Below are 23,409 nucleotides of genomic sequence, written 5' to 3' on the forward strand. Positions count from 1 at the left end.
AGCACCATCTCTAATCGCTGCATCTAGAGCTTCTCTTCTGTCATCATCCTCCTCTGAATTAGAATCAATATGCTCATCCTTCTGATCTAAAGAGTCAACCTCGTTCGCATTACGCCTATCTAAGTGATTCGTGGAAAAGGTGTTCATTTCACCACCACCAATGCCACATGAATGAGTTGGAGAGGTAAACTCATCGAAGTGCTCATTGACGTAATTTGGGTTACTTGACATTTCTGTGAATGTATCATGGCGTACACTAGAACCTGATTCTGGAAGTTCCATGCTAATCATGACTTCCCTCGCATTATCCAAATTTGCAACCAATTCAACATAAACCTCCATTGCCGTTCCAGGGGCTTGTGATGCCGCATAAGCAAGAGCACTTATGCTTTCATCATTCTAAATCGGGAGTAACACATTTTTCCCAGTCACCGGATATTTCATCTCCATTTTTAACATAAAAGAGTTGCGATCACAACCAATTACATCACAGATTTGCTATGAAACGCCTCAAAATCAGTATTCTAACGATAGATAAACATCACTGTGTTTAATTCTTCATTATACACAACATCGAATCCAGTATAACTTACTTCCCCACCCCAATACACTATAACGGGATAATGATCCATATTCTGCAAACACAAGCATGTTTTTCATGTGATTTTACATACACTTTATTTTTGATTGTGAGTAAGGAAAATGTAAATATGAATACAAGAATGTGTAACATTAAAGTATTACAACACTTATTAGAAGGTTGAATTCAAATATAAAGCTAACAATACCATGAATATATACTAAAACCATTAAACTAACCCTACAAAGTAGTAAATTTTCATTGAAGCATTTCATCAAACACTTTATATGCATACAAACCAAATCATAAAATTCAACTACAAATGTGTAAAATGTAAGCTTAAATCATGAAATCAAGAGAATGTAACAAACAATCAATGTATTTATAACTTCAAATGACAACAATAATGAACAAAAAATCAATTTGCAAATTAAAAAAAATTAGGGTTATATTCATACCTCAAATGAGGATGAAAATGAACAAGTAAGGAAGAAGAAGAAGATGGCAATGTAGTTGATTAATTTAGTTGAATGAGAGAAATTGTGAGTATGAAGTAAATGAGGAGTGTAGAATTTTTTTTTATAGAGAACCCGCAGCAAGTAAATGAGGAGAAGAAATGAGATGCAATGAACAAAACAGCAAGCAATGGCGTTTTGTACAGCTACAAAACCGCCACTTGAGATGGCGGTTTTGTGGGAAATTAATTTTTTTTTTTTTAAAAAAACATTTAATGCAAACCACTAAGTGAGGTAGCGGTTATGTTAAAATTCCTAAGCAAACCGCTAAGTGAGGTAAAAAAAAAGAAAAAATTTTTTTTTTTAAAAGAACATGTGTCTTGCCCATCCTATAATAGGATTTTAGATTATCTCTGCATATGATCGTTCTTTGTCGATGTTTGATTCGAAAATACGATCTTTTAAATATATCTTCGACATTTTTTTTTAATCTAAAGATTTTACCATTAAAAAGTAAATGATATTTTTTTTTTCCTTTATTGCTTCTTTTGTTCTTTTTAAGAAGAGTTACTCTTCTACCGCCCTTAATTTCTAAATTTAAACAATTTTCATCATTTAAACTCACATTAAAAGTATACAACTCTCCTCCCATTAAAAAAAAAAAAAAAAGTAAATGCATAATTTGGGGTAATAAGTAATAAGGATGTTGGATTTCATTGTCCTGTGAGATCCGATCTATCAATCTATGGTAGGGCCTTTAATATGGATGTTGGATTCAAACCAATTCACAAGAATTCGCTCTTGTGAATTTGTTAACTGCTTTCTCCCTTTCAGTTTATTTGACTCATTTGTAAAGGACACGAAAATATATATTTATACTATTAAAATTTTGAAATAGTGATATTTAAATTAAATATCACTAAATATATCTCACTAAAAGCAAATTATGTTATAGTGGATATTGAACAAATACAATAAAACAAACCAAAATAGAAAAGTAAGACAAATTCATTGGACGGAAGGGACAATTATTTACTAGTATATCTACCTTATTTTGTGCAACTCGCACCTATAATTTATAAAAAAAATTAATTCGTAAATTTAAATTGTTAATGCTTTTGTGTTGATTAAACATAAAAAATATTATGAAATCGAGCCAATTTAAGTTAAATTGGAAATATTTTAACTTTTCTCTAATTATTTGTTTAGCTCTTAAATGTAAATAAATTATTAAACTAAAATCATTGTTCAAAGTGAAGTGTCATCCCTATATGAATGGCTAGGATATAGGGAGGATGGGGTAGAGGCAGATCAATATCCTTGCCACAAGAAAATCGCGATCTAAAAGAGTTTCTTATCTTTAAGAACGTTTTACAAAAAAATATCCTTCAAGTAAAAATCTACGGAAAAAAAAAACGAAACAGAGAACACAAATAAAGTACAATCTTGGAGACAAAACTATTAGAAATAAAGGAAAAAAACATGATAGCACTAAGAAAAACTCAAGTAACAAGGAAGCTATGGAGACTCCCAAACACAAATTGGATATCTCTAACCACACGATCTCAAAGTAGAAGGGTATATATGCTCTAAATACTATTATGAACAATAAAGTAAAGAAAAACTTTCACAACTATTTGCACTTCCTTAAATGAGACAGAGATAGTTTATCCTAACAGTTACTCTTGCAAGTTTAACGCAATAAACTCGAATTATCATAATTAGCACTAATTGACTATTTATCTCATCTATAAAATATATTTTACGGTAGTGTAACCTTCTCATACAACAAATTGTGCTATTACATAAATTATATACGAATATATAATTAAAATTTGAAATAAAAAGGAATGGCAATATATATGCATTACCACAAATTTAAAATATTTATAATTTGATGATGATCCTCCTATTTTGTTTTTTATAATAGTGATAATTATTATATATCATAACACCCCCACTATATATTAGTTTAAAGGATAAAATTATATAATTCCTTTGTTTCAATTTACCTGCGATGTTTGCTCAATGCAGTAATCGAATCCTTAATATCTCTATTTATGTATAATAAAAAATTACAAAAATTTAATACTAATAATCTTTACAGTGAAACGAATCGAACAAGATCTCACTTGACTATGTTCTAGAAGACTAAAAAGTATAATTTTCTCAATAATTAGTTTGTGTTATTTTTACAAATGACTTAGTTGTTTGGTTATTGGGTGGTATTGGTTGACTTGTTTATTAGAGAAAAAAAGTTAAAAGTTAATAAAATAGTTTTAAATAGTGATTTGAATTTTAACGTAAATGTATTTTAGTTGGCTTAAAACGTTTACTATCAAATATTTTAAAGGCTGTCTCACCGATCAAAATGAAAAAAATTGTAAGTTAATATAATTATATAAAAGCTAATGAATAAACTATTTATCAAACACACCTTATTTTGATAGATTGGTTGTATTTATTTATTATGAATAAAATCGTATATAAACTTTTTTAAGGAACTTATAATGAAAATATAACTTAATTTTAAATATTAATCTATATAAAATTATAATTTAGGATTATATAAATTTCAATTTAATTATTTTAAATATACTTAAATTTAAAATTTATCATTATGTCACGCGTTAATAGGTGCAATTAACATTTATATCTCTATTACAACTGTAAATATCACACCACAATAAATTTAATTTTTCGTGATATTGAATTTAGTGGCATTAAAAAGAAAAAAATTTCCTATAAAAATCCAACCTTTTCATGATATTCCTACAACAATTTTACCTATCGATTAACCATGAATAATCTCAACTTTGAGGGGTATTTTCTAGAGTAAACCCAGTTATCAGATGAATTGCTATAGCAAGTTTTAATATAATATTTTATTATGCTACTTAAGTGCCTAATAAAATTTACTAAATCCACTATATATACTATTATAAATTTGAAGTTGAAATATTTAGATTAAATATCGCTAAATACATCTCACTAAAAGCAAATTGTATTGTAGTGACTATTCATTCATTACTCTTAATTTGTGATTAGTTTTTAGTTTATAAGTTAAAATATAGTCAAGTTGAATATTGTTTGATCCGTCTCAATGCAAAAGATAATTAACATCAAATTTTATATTTTTTTTTATTATTTCTAATTAGAGATATTAAAAATTAGATTAGTGTATTAGACTACGTAAAACATCAAATATTACAAGTATTTTAATACGGAAGAAATATACATCTACTACCTCCGTTTCCTAATGTTCTTACCATTTAGAATATAAGATTTTTAAAATATATATAGATGATAAAATATATCTGTGAGATTTTAGTAGATTTATCTTAAAGTATATTTTTTTTATTATATATTTTCTATAATTTTTTATGATGCATATTTAGAAATATTAAAAATTAAAATTTTAAAAAAATAAACGGATAGATCATTAAAAAAAGAGTGAGTATATTTTTTGTTAAAATTAATACCCGGTTCTCCGCACGCTGTATACTAAGCAACTTTTAACCCATTGACCCGATCATCTTCCTCCTCTTCGGATCTACGTCCCTACCAAACTCAATGGGTCGGGTCTAAATCCGTTACAACTAACAAGGTGGAGGATCCTTTTAAGGCTGGATTTGCCCCATTTTAAAACGGGTTAAGCCCAATTATCCACTAAGCGAGTTAAGATCTTAATGAGTTTATTGGCCTTTAACAATTGGTGGGACACAATTTTTATTAAAGACAATCTCATCGTAAGATATGAGTCTATATGAATATCACCTCACTTATTTAATTTTTTTTCTTTGATTCATTTTATTTTTATAGAAATGTTTATGGACAATTTCAAGTTAATTAATAATTGTAAATATATTATACTTTAATTTTTAATCAATATTTAATCGATATAACAATTTCTAATGACTGCATGTTAAAAATTATTTTGTATTTTTGTTAATATTTTATTATTCACTAATTCTTTATTGAGATCGTCTAACCATGAGACGGTGTCAATTGGGTCAGCTCAAATTCTTTTTAGAAAAACTGCTTTCCTGTACAGTATAAATATAATTGTTTTTTTTTTTTAATGTTTTTTTACTAATAAGCTGGTTGTATGGACTCTCTCATGATGAGACAGTTTCATAACTAAGACTTACTGTTTATTATTATAAAGACCTCACATAATTCTTTTTTTATTTGGGTGTTGGTTAAAGAATCTAGAAGAGAGGGATCAATTAATCATTCACATATTATGTGGTTAGAAACAAAGAAAGAAATTCTTGTCTCAACTCTCAAAGGTGAAAGGGAAGCCTTCAATTCTTAGGCAAACCACTCAATAAAAAAGTGGAACATTATATTTAGGCACTATTTATTCAAGCTAAGACATAGAATTCTACAAATAAAGGGAGTATCAATTATCATCGTTAGTCTATCATTTTGTATATTTCATGGTTCAAGCTATTTAGTTTTAATTAAATGTCTCATTAAATAATGTGTTAATTTTACAAAAAATCAAAGAGGAACCGTACAAGAGGTGTAAGTATGTACGATAATAGGAGATAGTCTAAGTAAATAACAATAATTTGTAATATTTGCAAATTACCTTTATGTGAAAAAATGTAATAGGGTGAGGCTTTTAGGATTTTAATTAATTTTTTTTGTTTTGTTTACTTTATTAATATTTGTTTTGTTTTTTTTTGTGGTGATTTACAAATCATGCTGATTTGATTAGAAATTTCTGCTACAGTAGTATTACGACCCATGAGTTGACTCATTTCATGATACTCCCTCGGTCTCTCTTATTTTCTACCACTTTTATCTAACAAAAGCAACATGATCATCACAGACTTATTTTTCAACCCAATTTCGTTTTCTACATATATATTATTGCTGATAACTCTTCACCCAAATTTTTCTCATAATAATAGAAGTTTTATAGTATAACTTAAAGATTGGACTTCTATAACTAGACAAAAGGGAATTATTTTTTCAAAAATAGGATTATTTTTTTCAAGTCAACATAATCAGGACTACGGAGTGTCGATATAGGTAAAAATAAATAAAATTGGTAGTGATATAATGTGGTCGAGAAGCTTCATTCTATGACTATCTGGTCTATTTTCATCAATACTTGTTCTTTGATTGGTTAGACTTAGACATTAGTTCAAGTGGCTTCTATTTTTTTAAGCAAATTGTGAGATTAATTCAAACCTCTGACTTTGTATAAAATTGTTGGCAAAAATTTGAAGTCATACTCATTCAAAGTCCTTTGGTCATCAATCTTTGACCATAATTGAATGGTAACATGATTAGCATACCTATCACAAGTTCACAACAATAATATGCCATTACTCAACTTGAAATTCGTGTTGTGTTGAATTTTCGTGGGTTGTGTAGCAGCGGAATATGTGTAATAATGTATCGTACCGGCCACCCTTTAAATAAAAAATTCTTTTTATTATTAATTTTTTTGCCAAAAATGAAACTAAAATTAATAGTGTGTCGTGCTACTGGTCTGTACCTACAGACTACATACCGTGTCATGCCATTCTTACAAAATAGTGAGCGTTGCATGCCCGTGGTCCATTGTGCCAATTGGTGGGCCCTGTAGTACCTTGCTATCGGCTGTGCTCGTGTAGGTCTAATCTGTGGCCATGTCTAGTTATTACCGTTTGAGGTCACACGTATGCAACCTTGCCTTTGGAATAATAAAAAAATGATTTTGATTAATTTTTAATTATAAACATCATCTACAATTCATATAAATAAGAAGCAGAAAAAATTCTTCCCTTTTTTCAGCCAAACTTATAATAAAAAAAAATTAAATCAATCATTCATTCCACTATTATTTATTATAATTTGATAAACATGATAAATATATGGCTTGATTGAAAATAAATTAATCAAACTCTTGGGTGACTAGGTCCCAAAAAGAAGGAATATGTCTTGACATAAAATCTCACAAGTTGTCTACCTACCTTTCTTCATGTATATATATATATTAGTATATGCTAACTTTGGGTCCTAACATTCATCAAACTAATTCATTCATTCCTTGTTTCTTTTTCATTTTAGTCTCTTATCATTTTTACAATTCTAAGTTTTTCTTATATCATTATAAGAGATGAATTCCTTTTGTGAAGGAAGCAATTCATTAAATGGTAATTTATATTTGGAGGAGATGAAAATGTGTTATAATTTTTGGGGTTTTGAAGAAGCAAAGGTTTTGTGGTATCCTTTTTACAATTTGGTTATTGATGATAATAGAAGTTTACAATATGATGATGATGAGATTGTTTGGCAACATGATGTTTGGAATTTGATGGATATTAAGGAAATTCCAAATCATTGAATTAAATTCTTGTTAGTAATTTTTATATTTATTGGATAGTAAATAGAAAAATGACGTTAAATTTTACTTACTTTTAATTTGTATTTTTATATATCTTATTGAAATTTTAATTCATAGTTTAAATTTTTTAATAGGAAAAATACGCTTGAATCAAGTAATGAAATCTACAACAACAGAAAAGGGCGTAATCATATTTTGTATTGAAATTTTAACTGATAGTATAGATTTTGAGTTCGATCCTAACTGCTCGCTCCAGACTACCATAATCTTCCTCATTCCTTGGGACTATACTAAAAACATTTGGTAAATACGATACACAATTATAATTCACATACTTACTAAGTGAACTTCTATTTTTAATATAACCAATCGGGGTGGTTGATCAAGTCATCATTCACATATATACATTTCACTTTCCTAGCTCTATATGACCCACAAAAGATGAAGAAACAACATATAGGGAAAAAGAAAAAAAAACCCAAATACACAAGAAGAAATACTTCACAAAAGAATAAAGATCAATAACAATTATGCTTAGAAACATACATTATGGATCAAATCACATCACAATACTATGCACATATAGAGCCTGCCTATGACATTCAATTAGTATCCGTAAATTTGTAGGCAATGAAACTGATGCATTGCACTTGACGGACATTATCGAATTCGATGATACAAATGAAGGCAGTGGGGTAAGCCTTCTTGGCCTCTTCCACCTCGTTCACAACCTGAACGGGATCAGTGCATCCGTACATGGGCAATTTCCTCATGGTCTAGTAACGATCATCTTGGTATCCTGGAGACCTGTGGTTCTCACGGTATACACGGTATACAAATCCATGCTAGAAAAGAAAATACGACTACTTATCTTATCTATCATAAGTTTTTAATTTTCGAATTATAATGAAATATATTATATATACAGTTATTTTTATCCATGTAAATAAAAGTTGCAAATAATATTTGCTATCATTGTTAATCGAAAACGACATTGTTATTCTTATAAGAGTAAGATTGCATTCATCAAATACTCCAAACTTCGTTTAATTAAACGACACTTAATAACATTAAAGTAATGAAATATATGTAGTTACTGTTGTGCAACAGCGGAAGTAAGGTTCGATGAACAATAAAGAAATTCAATGCAAACAAAAATGACACAAGAGATTTAACGTGGTTCACTATCAATGTGATAGCTACGTCCACCGGCGCCGAGATCAAATAATTTCACTATAAACGCAAAGAATTTACAAGATGAATAACAATCACACTTACAAATTATAATGGCTCTCTTGTGATCTCTTTCAATTTGTGAATCATCAAACCCTAGCACTAAGAGAAGGATATATATATATATATATATATACACACACACACACACTAAAACCTAACTAGAAGATGCTTAGGTTCCAAGAAAACCCAAATAACCGTCAAAACCCACGTGAAAATAAGGCAAAATGCATAACCGTCAAAAAGCAACGACTCGTCTCTAGTGAGCAACGACTCGTTGCAACAAGTGACGAGTCGTCTCCAAAATGTTACGACTCGTGGCAAAGTTTCTGACCTAAAAATGCAACTTCAGTGAGAAAGCCACGATTCGTTGCTTTCTCTACTCTAGAAGCGACAAGTCATCGTCTAGCCTTTGACCTACATCTTCACTCGTTCTTTTTAACTTCATCTTCAACCATGATCAAGACTCGATTCGAGTCACCAATCATCTAACAGTTACTTCCAACTCGAATTTAATGCAAGGGATCCATCCCTTGTTAAGAAGGTATTGAACTTGAGCAAATAATTGGGTGTCACTTAGAGGTGGAACGTAAGACAAAGTCTCAAACTTCTTCTTACCAACTGGTGGCCATACTTGCATACATTGAACTCTTCCACCATTGTTAGCAATAGAAGTTATGCCATTGTTCTTCTTGCTAACTGGGAAAGCTGAAATAGATTTCAAACCATTGAATGGTGCAACTGGATGGCCATACTTCGGTAGTGTATGTTATATTGTTATTACCTTACATCAATTCATGTATTCTTATCCTGATGAATTGATGATGGTTTCTCACTTCCTAACCTTTTACTAATACTTGTACGCAAATTGTCGTATGAGATGATCTTATTGTGAGACGTACGAGTTACATAAATGATAAATGGTTAAATAGTCTAATTAATAAAGTATGAGCTTTTTGTTTCGAAGTCTTCTTATCGAGATACTGTCTCTTGCAAGAGTAGCTGATACTTTTAGTCTTATATTAGTAATAGAGTAATAGGGTCTACTCAGGCCCTAATCCGAGCCTGATAGGATCAATCAAAGAAACATAAAGCACTGTTTGGCCCAAAAAGCTTGCAGACTTAACCCAAGCAAGCTAGATATAGGAAGGAGTGTTGTTTAAAGGGTGAGGATGTATGAAGGCTAAAAAACCATTTTAAATTCCCCATGTTATTCAGTAGGTCTCAACTAGGGTGGAGTTTTGAGAGTCAGATATACGCACTCTATTGTTATGATACTCTTGCTAATGATAATGAAGAGGTTGTTTCCAATTGACCTTTAATAATAAATATTATCTGTAATTTTATGGAGTGTAAAATAAGAAGTGAACATGAGTGATGAATGATGAGTGGAGAATCTTTGCCGTGAAAAACAATCTGGTCAAAATAAGTTTATTCTTCATGAGTTTACATTGACAATAAGACTAAATTTACAAAACTAAAAGAAATCCTTCAATATAACATTCAAGGATTATAAAGCAACGTGTAGTTAAAGAAATGGGATTAAAATTGCAAAGTATAGACAAATTATTTTATTTTACATAGAAGTGATTTGTTTTAAAAAACACATTAAAAGATAGAGAGTCGAATCTTAAATACTATATTATTTATTTATCATATTTATGGTTAAAAAATGAGCAACTTATAAGAGTAGTGGATAAGCTTTCAACTTTATAAAAATACATTCTTAAGTCTAAAGACAGGGCAGTACAATAAAATACTCGATTTGCTTTTTGTTTAAATTTTATTGCACATTTTATTTAGAACGTCAATTTTAAATTCACAAAAATTTAGACGAGACGGTCTCATTATAAGACCGTCAATTTGAGCCGATCAAGTTCACGCGTGTAACAACATTTTAATTTTTTGGAAATTTATCAATTCATTCACAAATTCTTTTTTCTCATGATAGAAAGTATTATTACCAATAGCAACAATATTCTAAAGAAATTTAATTGTATAAAAAAAAATCCAAAGTAAATATCTCACTCTCAAGCCACTGTTCTTCTTATCACAAATTTTATATATTTCTTATCTCATAATCTCATCCACAAATCACAATCACATTATTTTATCTCTGTTTAATATAACTTTTTTTTTCTCAAAAATCAGGAATTTCTTTACAAACAAGAGGAAATGTTTACCACTACTAAGCCAACATATAATTACCATAGTAAAAATAAAATAATTATTTTTAAAAGAGACTGCTTCTGTTTAATAATCTTAAAATAAGAAATTTATGTTCTCATAATTTATACTCTATTAATTAAATTATTATCTATATATAAAGCAAGTCTGATAGTGAAAACGTCTTATATGACATTTTGTGAAAAGTTAATAACTCACCTTCTACAAACTTTATCTGTTTACTTAAACCAATTCACTTGTGAAAATTTAAAAACTCACCTTCTACAAATCTAACCCGTTTACTGAAACGTTGATGTAGCCTAACTTGATTAGTAAAAAGAAGACACTTTGAGTCCACATGTAAGTCCAAATAAGAAACCCACCCAAATCAAAGAAAATTTGAACAAAATAAACTTATTTAAAAAAAGGAAAAATTACCCTGAATAATACGAATTTTCACTGATTTTCCTACAATAATAGGAACTTTCAATTAACCATGAATAATACGAACTTTAATACATATTTCCCGCTAGCATACCTGACCGGTTCTTTACCTGGAGAAACGATAAATTCCCCATTTCTTCATTATGCTAGCGGGAAATATGTATCGAAGTTCGTATTTTATTCATAGTTAATTGAAAGTTCGTATTATTGTAGGAAAATCAGTGAAAGTTCGTATTATTCAGGGTAATTTTTCTTACTTAGTTTTATCAGCCAAAAAAAAAATTTAAAGGAATGAGTAAGTTTACCGGTAACAGGTAAAATTGTATGCCAGCGGGAAATATGTATCAAAGTTCGTATTACTCATGGTTAATTGAAAGTTCGTATTATTGTAGGAAAATCAGTGAAAGTTCGTATTATTCAGAATAATTTTTCTTTAAAAAAATTCTCAAAATAGAAATTTTGATTTCTAAAATAAGCGTCTCTATGCCAAAGTTAACAGTAAACAAAGAAACTAGTAATAAATTATCAAAATTCTTGATTTTCTGTTACTAACAGCGAATAGATTGAAGACAATATTATAATATTTGAAATGACAAAAAATTAAACCAATGTTTTTTCTACATTCTCAACCAACCAAGAAATGTTGACCTTTTTACTGATTCTTTTAATCACTTTTAATAACAGCGAATAAATATCAGATTTTAGCTTTGACATATTGACCTTATTTTGGAAAGTATTTCTCAAAACTTATTTTAGAAATTTTTTTAAAAATAATCTTTTTTAAAAAAATTTTCCCAAACGAAAAGACATGGAAAGAACTAGCAAAATGAAAGGATCGAAAATTAAGAAGAAACTGATTGAAGTAAAAAGGACAATCGAAAGAAAAAATAACCCTAATTTTCGTTCCAATTTTTCTCAAGAATTTCTTCGAAGATGAGAACTTTTTCAACAATCTTTCTCTTGACTGAAAGATTTCATTTCTAATTCTCTTTTTTGTTCACATTTTATCTCTCTACTCAGTTTCAGGTGACACTTTCTATCTTCTTTTATTTCGCCGCTTAAACCCTAAATTCTCGCTCCTTTATCTCCCTACTGTTGTTTCGTTTTTGGTTGTGAGTATATTTCCCTTTGATTTTAAATTATTAGGCGGTGAATTTGTGTAAAATTAGGTTTAAATGCTGATATTTGTTACTGTTTGATTTCAAAAACCAAATAAATTATTGAGGTTATGTTGTTTGTTTATTGGTTTAAGTGATTTGTGTTTTTTTTGCTAGAAGTATTTGGGATTGTAGTATCATAGTTGTGGCAAGGATTTTGGTTTAATGTACGCGATGTATTGTGAATGCGTGGGAATTGTTTTAGAAAATTGTAGAAATTACTGAAGTCATTTTGTTTGTAATGTGTTATGTGATTGCATTGTTTCCTGTTAGTCTTGTGTAGCTGTAATATTTAGCATTTCAGTGATTTGGATGTATGTGTAACAACTCCAGTAATTGTATGTATGCGGTATGATTATGTGGTATTGCAGTGAGTGATTGTCTGATTGATGTGTTTTTTTGCTATAATGTAGGCTTTTTGGGATTAAGAAGATTTTGCTAGAAATGGAAGGGGATAGAAGAGATACTCTCAAAGGACGTCAAGGTACCCCATTTAAGAAAAAGGGTTTGAACAAGAAAGGAAAATGGGGTAATCTTAGGCAGGAACATTTTGAGAATATTCAGGTTCCTAACCCTACTGATACAGTTTATAGGATACTTTGCCCTGCGAGGAAAATTGGTAGTGTTATCGGCAAAGGCGGTGGTATAATCAAAGTATTGAGAGAAGAAACTAAGGCAAAGATAACTGTTTCCGACTCAGCTGGGCCGGATGAGAGGGTGATTATGATTTATAGTCCCCCCGGAAAGAGCTCAAAGGAAGAGACTGATGAGGGGAATGAGATTTCTATGCCGCCGCAATGTCCTGCTCAAGAAGCTCTTTTAAGAGTTCATGATAGGATTATTGAAGAAGACGTGCTTGGTGGAAGGGAAGATGGTGACGATAAAGAGTGCACTGTTACTGCTCGTCTTCTTGTTCCGAATAATATGGTAGGATGCCTTCTTGGAAAAGGTGGTGATGTTATCCGGAGATTGAGGACTGAAACGGGTGCCTGCATACGTGTGCTTTCACATGAGCATCTTCCGTCATGTGCCTTGCTTACAGATGAACTTGTGCAGGTAATTGCTTCTGTTTGTGAACCTATAGCTACTTTCAATCAAATATATATTTTTTTCATGTCTAAACCTGCAACAAATGTCTAGACATTTAAAAATTTGAGCTTAATGCGAACAAAAGTGAAAGTACGAATTTTTAAGTCCTAAAGTCTTTTTTTGCCACTTTTACAATCTATATTTGTGAAACGATGGGGCGACGATGCGATGAGGTGAGGAAGGCGAGCAAATGTCGTACCTCATAGTCGCTTCTTCTAATGCGATGCGCCTTGACACTTGGAGGCGAAGTGAAGATCTTCTTGGTGCACCTTTCGTCTAGGCACGCCTCAGGCACACTTTTTAAAACTAAAATTCCAATCGCAATTCTCCTTTATCAATGTTCAACCCTAAGCCTTTTTCTTTATGCAAAGTACTAGATGTAAATATGAAATATCTCGATCGATACAAGGAAACATGTCTTGGTGCATGGTGTTTGCTGATGATATTTTGGTTGGTGAGACTAGAGAGGGGGTAAATGTAAGTTAGAATGACGGAGACAAGAGTTGGAGTCATATGTTAAATTAAGTTGGAGTAAGATAGAGTATATAAAGTATAACTTTAGTACAAACGAGTGAGAGGCCCTATAAGGCTTGGAGAGAAATACATCGCTCCAAGCGAATGCTTCAAAGTCCTTGGATCTACTATTATATTTCAAAGTACTGAGGAGTGAGGACATTCAACAAAATGTGACGCATAGGATTAAGTGTGGGTGGCGAAAATGGAGAACGACTACTAGAATATTATGTAATGGAGGTGTGCCCTTAAAGCTAAAGGTCATGTTTTATTGAACGGTGATTAGATCAACGCCAATATATGGATCAGAATGTTGGGCTTTGATGATTGAATGGGTATACAATGAGGGATAAAATTCAAAACGGAGATATTAGAAAGGGTTTAGAATTTGTAAATGTTAAAGAAAAGATGAAAAAGAATCGTGTAGATGATTTGAGCATTTGTAAAGACCCGAGTATTAACAAACTGGTAAGGAACATAGATGATAAAGGAAGTGAAGAGGACCGAAGATGACTTGGAGAACAGGATTGGAAAATGATAAGTAGGATCAAGATTTACAAAGTAATGATGATAGAAGATTAAAATAAATAGAGAAGAAGAATCTATGTGGACCATTAAACTGGTATATTTGTTTATGTAACCGACTCTAAATCTTTTGGGATTAAGTTTCGGATATTGTTATTGTTGTTGTTGTTCAGGTGGAACATGAAATTAGTTAAATTTGTTATATAAGCAATTAAAATTTATAATTTTCTTGCTGCAACTTACTCCTTCTGGTGAACATTTAATCTAATCTCATCATACTTATCTATTCTTGCCACAAGTCCTATGTGTATTTGCAAGCTAGGCAAGTCAATGTTATTGGATATGGACAAGTTCCCATACCATTTTCTATTTTTGTTTCCGGTTTTTCATACAATGAAAACTTAAGATTATGTAATTAGCGCATGAATAAGTTTCGAATTAGTCTATCAAATTGTTTGTTTTACAATGTTTACTTATTTATTTGAGGTGTGGTGGACTGGCAGTATTGAGATGTTGGATGCACATGTTATAAGTTTTAGGAATATGAAATTGGTTTTTTTGTTTGGCCACACAGTTCTAAAAGTGTAATGAGAAATATAATCTTTTTTGTATTGCTTTGCCATTTAATTTATCATTGCAAGGCAATAAATTTAATCATTCACAACCCTTTATCCAAATTTTATTGGCTATGATTCTCTTATATCAAATAATGTTTTATTTGTATAATATATGAACAAAATTATAAACAAACTTGAGCATACATGCTCAATCTTCTTCACTTCCACATGTCTTGAAGCATATCACTATAGATTAGATGTTTCTGTCATTCCATTTCTAACAACTTTAAGACTATTATTGCATGTTAATGGTACTTATCCTGCTGCATCGGTCATCACCATGAGGTACAGGATCTCGACTTATGCAGCCTTCTGAGTTTTATGTATTTTAACTCTTTTTTCTTACTTCCATCTGAAAATGGAGGATGTAATGTTTCCATTTGATCATAGTTTCTTTGCTTTTCAAGTTTGAATTTTGGGATTAAAGCTTTGGCATTGTTGTTTAAGTTTGAATTTTGTTCAAAAAACTAGAAGTTGACCTTATGTCCATAAAATGCTTCATTTTTCAACAATTTTGAGTCTCTTAACATATTTTTGTCTTGGGACTTTTGTTTGCATTTATGGTGAATGACAACGTGACTTGCATCGCTGGATGGTGGAAGTTGAAAGTTAATACTCTAAAGGAGGAAGATATATGAAACAGAAGAAAGATAGGGTTTAGGGGGTCAAAGGAGTCCATGTATACTTTTAGAACAAATATTCAAGAACGCCGATCTTGTTAAGTGGTTCCTACTTAGGTAGAATTTAAGGGTCGGATGTACGCAACCTTATTCTTGTAATTGTAAAGATGATGTATCAAGTATCCGATTGACCTTTGACTGTAACATTAGTGAATAAGAAATGCACATATTTTATAGTTATTTTACTGTAGTCCATATTAATGCGAAACTTGAGACTATTGATCCATTCATATATCTGGAAGATTGCAAAAGTTATTTTTTGGGATTTTGTTAGACTTATGTAGTTGAATTTCATAATAGTATAATTTTCATGTTCTGTGTTTTTGTCTTGTTTGCTAGTGCTTTTTATTGATTGGATTCTTAGAGCTGTTGTAGTGTTTGGATTGCACCATTCATGATCTTGGTTTCTTTATTTCTTTCCTTATAACAGATTCAAGGAAAACCTACAATTCTAAAAAGAGCTCTCTATGAAGTTTCGACTTTGCTGCATCAGAATCCACGCAAGGAGAAAGCTATAAATGTTGCCCTGCCTTCCCGTGCCCAAGCGTTCCATACTGTTGGGCCACCTCTAACAAATATGTCTTCACTTCGTGGAGGGGAATCCATGTGGTTGCCTCGAGATAGACACATGCCACCACCACCATTGATGGAGGACTATCCTCGCGGTTCTAGATTTAATCAAGGTGCTTTTGAGGATGATCTGAACAGGTCTGGTGTTGAACATTCGGGAGAGTTTTCCTTGAAAATTTTATGTTTAGTCAGCAAAATTGGGGGAGTGATTGGTAAAGGAGGCATTAACGTGAGACAGTTACAGCTGGACACTGGTTCAAGTATCCACGTGGAAGACGCATCTCCCCAGTCAGAGGAGCGTGTAATCCGTGTTTCAGCTTTTGAGGTAAATCCCCATTCTTTTATCTGCTTTGTTTGAAGGAATATAATTGGCTGGCTGTCCCCTCCTTTGGAAAATCCTATCCTTCATTTCGGTCGTTTCTGGCATTGTTAATTTTGCTGGATCTGGAAGACCTTATTAATTTGTGCCATTGATCTCTGTGTGGTTTTGTAGACTTTGCGAACTCAAAGATCACAGACCATTGATGCAATTCTTTTTCTTCAAAATAAAGTTAGCGATGTTTCTGAGAAAGGTATAATTACTACAAGATTGTTGGTTCCTTCTAATAAGGTCGGGTGCCTCCTTGGTCAAGGAGGTACGGTTATTAATGAAATGAGAAGGAGAACACAGGCTGATATACGTGTTTTTTCAAAGGATGAAAAGCCTGAGTGTGCTTCTGAAGATGAAGAGCTTGTGCAGGTACTGAGGGAAATGTTTTTAAACTTGTTGATCCTGCTGTTTTTTTTGTTTACATAGTTTAGTTGTCTCAACTTTGCTAAAATTAACGTTTTGGTCTGATGGTTTGTGCTCATGTTCAAATTAAATTTTCTTTTTAGGTGTCTGGAAGTTTTGCAGTAGCCAAAGATGCTCTCGCAGAGATAGCATCTAGGCTGCGGGCAAGATGCTTGAGGGATGCTGGTATTGCAGCAGAACCAACTCTACCTCCTCCAAGATCTGTCCAAGGATATGGTCCCCCTGGAGATTTTCATCGAGGAGGACTTCCAGCACCTGGTCCAGTTGGGATGGGCTCTTTGGGTAGCTACAATTCTGTCGAGGTAAATACTCTCCAGTCAAAATGGTTTCTTATGGATACTTTTTTGGTGCAACTCATGTCATCTGCAACAAAGTAAAGGGTAGCCTCTGTTTTTTTATGGCATGAGACCAAGGAAATGAAGGAAACACAAAAGAATAAATAATGGGTCTACTTTATTATCATATATGGGTGAAGATGGATAATTAATTCTTAATTATATTAGACATTCTGACCTTGATTAATGCATCATGCATGTGTGTTACATTTCAATTTTTTGGTGAAATGGATTATGGAATAAGGTGGTGACGGCGACACTGTGTTCTACTCTTTAGCTTCTAAGTGTATGTTTGTATGTACTCTTTGCAGTGACTGAATTGTGTTTAATTTTTTATCCATGTGACATCATATCATTTGGATTATTAAAAGTAGCCATATCTGGTTACAGTAGGTTGTTATAATTAATTTAAGATGAAATTTAATTATTAATTATGGAATGCATTTCCGTGAGGGTATAAATGTGGAGCATTTGTGCTGCCTTTAAAACTGCTATGAGATGTTCACTTCTGCCATGCCTTCTACCCTAGTTATTCTAAACAAGACTAATGCTGTCTGGAAAAACACCCAAGAAGACCTCTTTAAATTTTAATGATTACAGACCTTTCTAAAGAAGACCTCTCTAGAGTACGTCATAGGGATTAGAGAAGAGGAGAGTAGAGAGGAAATGCTTCTTAATGTATATGGGGTACTGTATGAGATTCTTAGTTCACTTGGAGAAGCAGACGTCTATGAAGTTAATGATTACAGATTTTTGTGGGTGTTTCTGTTCTCTCTTTTGAAATATATATATACATACATAATACAAGTTAGCCAAAGACTGTATTAAAAGAAATTAACTGAAAATAAAGAAATAAAAAATTTGATTACACAGTAAAACACAGACACCTACAAAAATTTGCTAAGTGGGACATCTCTCATATGCTTCTCTTATTATCTCTGCTTTTACTGTAGAAACTACTGACAGATCATCAATAAGATTGCTAAAGGTCAGTGGTCAACCTTCGTTGAAGTTCACTGAAGATCAGTGGATACAGCAGCATATGAAGCAGTGTCTTTTACCTCTTTTGCCCTTTTAGCTCTCCTTGCTTTTATCCTTATGACCGCATCCAAATATGCCCTTGTCACCACTACCCGTAACCTTCATTGTCTTTTCTGCTCTTCCTTGCTTAGAGTTCAATGCTCTTTGCCTCTGGAACTTAAAAGGAAATTTTTTTAGACAAGTAGGACAATGATGGGACTTTGATGTACATGAGGAAGAGAGAGTTTTAAGTATGCATCAACGCATATATGGGTTATACTTATGCTGGAGATTGGCATGTGTGCAAATTGCAAAATGTGATCCTTGTGTTTGGGTTTGTTACTAAAAAGGTATCCCCATGGCTGCAAATATGGTGGTGAAGGTCATTTAGATGACGACCACTGGTGGACAGAAGAGGGAAGAGGAAAGAATTTCTAAGATATTTGTGCTTGAATCTGTTCAATTGCATGTTTAAGTGTACTGTGGTGCCAGGTTCATTGCATTGACACTTGGGCACCTCATGGAACTTATAAATCATGGCCCTTGGATTGCTTATTTAAGCTAACACAGTATTTGTTTTTTCTGGTAATGATACTCATGAAACTTGTTTTTATGTATGACGACCATTTTGTTTATTTTAGCTTATTTTTGAATGTGATTTGGTTTACTATTTGTAATTGAAATTTATTATGCTGCATGCTGTCAAGATGCACTTGGTTGTAAATTGTTACTCATCTAATTGTACTGTGATGTAGGCATGTAGTGATCTTGAAGTTCTGACCATTCTTTGTTTCAGTCATCAATTTGGCTTCAGTTTGCTTAAAATCAAATATAGACTCCCTTGCTTTTATCATTGTCTCTAAAACAGTTTCATGTAGTTATGCCATGGTTTGTAAAGTTGTTTTCATCCTCATTGAAGTAGTTCTCACATGTTCTTCTGTATGGACTTTTTCTACACAAGATGAAAAGTTTCTGGTTGTTTAGTTAGTCTAACTCTCTTCTTGCTTTTCTTTAGGGTGGCATGCATGATTACAAGCCTCCTAGCTACACTGTCCAGCCAAGTGCATCTAGGTACTGTTAACTATGTAATAGGACTTATGTTTCAAGCAAATTTTCATTTATGGTTTCGTATTTAATGCATATTATGATATTATGATTTGGGATATTCTATGTGGCATTGCTATGTTTTTTCAGTTTCTGTAAGGTAAACCATAAAAGATCAGTTTCTATAAGGTGACCCTAAACACTTTATCCAAATATTCTGTGACCCAATGATGGAAACAGTTAAATTTCTGTCAACTTAACAAAAAAAGAATGTTTTTTCAAGAAATGAAATTCTGTGACCCAATGATGGAAACAGTTGATTCTTCACTATGAGCAAAGTCATCAATTTACTCCCATACCTGAAAAATCGATCTAGTCCCCTCCCAATCTTTGTCAATATACTCTTTGTAATTCTGCGGCTGAGTTTTGATGGGCATGGTCGCTGAAAAGTGTTTTTTCTAAAGGCAGCAGTACTAAGCATCTAAACAGGTTAAATGACAGCCATCATTATCATTCTAACCATCTAAACTCACAGATTTATCTATCACGTCAAATGGAGGGATCGACCATAAATTCTGTAAAATAATGGTGAAATTCAACGAAGATGAGAGGCAACCAGAGGCCAGATGAAGATGAAAGTCGATTTAGCATTTTAATGCCCAATTCCCATTCTCTTTTTTCTTAACAGAAAAATCTAGAACTACCATAGTAGTTCCTTGTCTCAAGCTATTCATTTGTCATCTCCCAGTATTTCTTTCGTCATCTTTTTTGAACCCGCAAAAACTGAATTCAACTTAGAAACTTCATTTTTCTTGTATGCTGACCCAAAACTTCAAATTTCCAGGAACTCATCTCCATTTTTCTCTTTTACCGTAAAAATATATTAGCAAAACTTTGAATGGTGTTGCGGTGGTGGCAGTGGATAACAAATTGGTGCATTGTTGGAGGCACAACATTGTTGGGTGGATTAAAGGTGATATGCAGCTTTTGTTGTTGGTGAGCTGTGGCTGTTCATGGGGTTAGGGATGTTGGTTTTCATGTGTGGCTGCAGTGGAGGGATGTCGATTTTCATTTGGGTCGCTTCAAAGGAGAATCTGGATTTCTTTTGAATTAATGAAGATGACAAGGTGGAAGATGATACTAGTTTTTACATTCTAGTATATGAAATAAATAAGGTTCGGTAACTCAGAAAATCGTTCCAACATGGCCATTCCTAGTTAACTCAGCCGTATTTTATACCTTAACTTAAACTTTAATTTATATGGTGAAGTTAACAAAATAGCTCTATGCTTATGGTCACAGAAAGTCATAAATTTACAGTTGAGGGTTAACTTGTAGAAACTGAACTATATTGGTCCAACTGGTAAAAACTGATAAACACGAGGCACCGTGTAGCAGATCCCTCATGATTTAATTATTTTAATGTGTTTTTGACTGATTGCATAGGTACCCCAATCCTAATAGTTCTGCTGAGGGTCACTACCCCAATAGTGGGATAGGTTCTGCTCCTGGGGGAGGGAGCTTCTATTCCAATACTCCCGAGGTATGTTCCTGCTAATCTGATGAATTTGGGAAGTGATTTTTTTTTTCTTCTATTTATTGATGTTGGATAGACTCTTTCGCAATTTGCTGTTTTAGAGTTAAATTTAATCTATTGGTAATTTGTTTTGAAATCTTAAAGATAGAGGTTAATCATATATGGATGGGGTGGCATTGGGTTACAAATTTACAACTTTAGGCTGGTGGCCTGTGAAGTGCTTTACTTTGGATTTTGTTAATAATTAATGTAAAAATAACTACAAAGGTAGAAAAAATAAACAATTATGCTAAGATATTGCACTTTTATCTTAAGTTTCAAACAAACAATCTAATAAGTGCATCAAATCTGATACGGATAAGATTGTCAAAGTGAGTTTTTAGCGAAAGATAATTGACAGTATATCAATCTATATAATTATGCTAATTAATACAAGATACTTGCAAAATAAGAAAATTAGAAAGACAAAAAAAAAAAGTACAAGAAAAGCTAGTGTACTGTGTATAAGAATGTTCACAAGAGGAGTTGATCTCTAGACCTTGTGTACTGATGATAGAATATCAAGCAAATTACTCATTTGTTTAGTCTTTTAAATGTGAAAATGGGCATGGCGGGGCTCTCTTTTTTTAGGCCTCTAGCACTTAGCAGTAGGTTAGTTCCTTTATGATATTTTTGTTACTATGTTTTTTGGGAGTGTCATTATGTTGAATCAAGTTTGGTATCAAAGGCTTGTCAGTAGCGTTCAACACTTATTTCTATCTAGATGATGATCTCAGCTCAACCTATGATCTTTTTGGGCCTCATTTGAGGCCAATATATTTAGATGGTGAACTTGCTAATGATGTTTGCAATCATTAGTCAATCGTAAATAACCTTTTTATTATTGCAAGAGTATTAAAGCAAGAGTATCATTTTTGGTCAAAAAAAAAGCAAGAGTATCATTTTTGGTCAAAAAAAAAGCAAGAGTACCATTTGCTAAAAAATAATTCTTATCTACTATTCACTAGTTTCTCTCTTCCAAATCATTCAAAGTTTTTTCCACAAATTTTCACTTAGCAATGATCTTTCATCAATTTTGTTTCCAAATTCACTTTTTTATATGAATTTAAAAATTCATATAAAAGCATAGCAAATTAGGTTTCATTTTAAAGAGCCAAGAGGGGAATAAAATTCTCACTTATTGTTAAGATTGTCTACGGCTTACTTTTTGAAACCAATGGTTAGGCCTTGTGCTTACGAATCAATAATGTTTTCTTTGTCTCTATTCAGGCTCCTGGAATAAGACCGAACCATCATGATCCATACCCTGGCGGGTCAGATCGTACAGGTGACATCCGTGGCGGCTCTGATCATTATCCTGCTGCCCAAGCTAATTACAGTAGTTATAGCGGACCACACAATCTTTATCAAGGCTCTTATCCAGATCCGAAAGGTCCGCATCAGGGCACTTATTCAGATCCGAAAGTACAAGGCTCTTATAACAATTTGCATCCTCAACCGACTGCTTATCAAAGTCCTTATCCTAATCAAGTTCCTTACCAACAGATTAATGCACCACAGAATCCCTACAGAAACATGAATGCTCAGGATGGCGGTTATCAGAGCGTTGCAGCCCAGGGTTCTTACCAATACTAACCTATAATTCCGAGCATTTTTGTACCATATAGCTTAATTAGTTTGTCAATGCTATTGATTGCAAGGTAGCAAATCCTACCATGGTCGTTTAGAGGTGATTTTTCAGTTCTATTTACCCCTTGTAATGCCCCCTTGGATCAATGTTCTGTTTTGTTGTACGTGAGTGTCATATATATGTTGGTCTGCCCCAAGAAATTTGCATATTGTAATTTTAGGTTCCCAGCATTTACGATATGCATACTTAAGTTATTATGTCGACAGTAGCGGTTTTCCTCATATCGGAAGCCCAAAAGGTGTTGATGTATATTATATCGGCTGACACATTGGATTAATCCTCTCTTCTGGTGGCGGAATTAGGGGTGCAACAAACTAATATCTTTACTGATGATTCGAGGATACAAACCTAGAATGTAGTCTGCTGATCTTTTTTATTTGGTTGAATAGCGTTTAAGGAAAGGAAGGAGAGAGAAGAGGGAAAGGAGAGCGAACAGAAGGGGAGGGAGAATAATTTTTTTTTCTTTAATTTTCCAATGTTGTAAGGATTTGTTTAGTATAAAATGCAAGGGATTTTTCCTCTTTTATTTCCTCTCATCGTTTTTTTTTTTTTTTTTTTTTTTTTTTGAGATGTTTCCTCTCTTTCGTTTTCCTCCTTTTATTTTGTTATCCCAAT

General features: G+C 32.3%; 1 protein-coding gene and 1 pseudogene across 1 annotated transcript; one reads left to right on the top strand and one right to left on the bottom strand.

The window, feature by feature from the left end:
• Nucleotides 1-7,983: 7,983 nt before the first annotated feature.
• LOC130803318 (ribulose bisphosphate carboxylase small subunit, chloroplastic 2-like) lies at nucleotides 7,984-10,825 on the bottom strand (annotated as a pseudogene).
• Nucleotides 10,826-12,029: 1,204 nt separating this feature from the next.
• On the top strand, nucleotides 12,030-23,320 carry LOC130802293 (KH domain-containing protein At4g18375-like). Its single transcript, XM_057666247.1, has 8 exons — nucleotides 12,030-12,250; nucleotides 12,795-13,437; nucleotides 16,236-16,700; nucleotides 16,869-17,114; nucleotides 17,252-17,470; nucleotides 19,539-19,594; nucleotides 21,014-21,110; nucleotides 22,374-23,320. The coding sequence occupies exons 2-8, from the start codon at nucleotides 12,826-12,828 to the stop codon at nucleotides 22,737-22,739; spliced, it is 2,061 nt and encodes a 686-aa protein (XP_057522230.1). The 5' UTR covers nucleotides 12,030-12,250; nucleotides 12,795-12,825; the 3' UTR covers nucleotides 22,740-23,320.
• Nucleotides 23,321-23,409: the final 89 nt, after the last annotated feature.

This window comes from Amaranthus tricolor, chromosome 16, assembly GCF_026212465.1.
Source record: "Amaranthus tricolor cultivar Red isolate AtriRed21 chromosome 16, ASM2621246v1, whole genome shotgun sequence".
Lineage (NCBI taxonomy): Eukaryota > Viridiplantae > Streptophyta > Magnoliopsida > Caryophyllales > Amaranthaceae > Amaranthus > Amaranthus tricolor.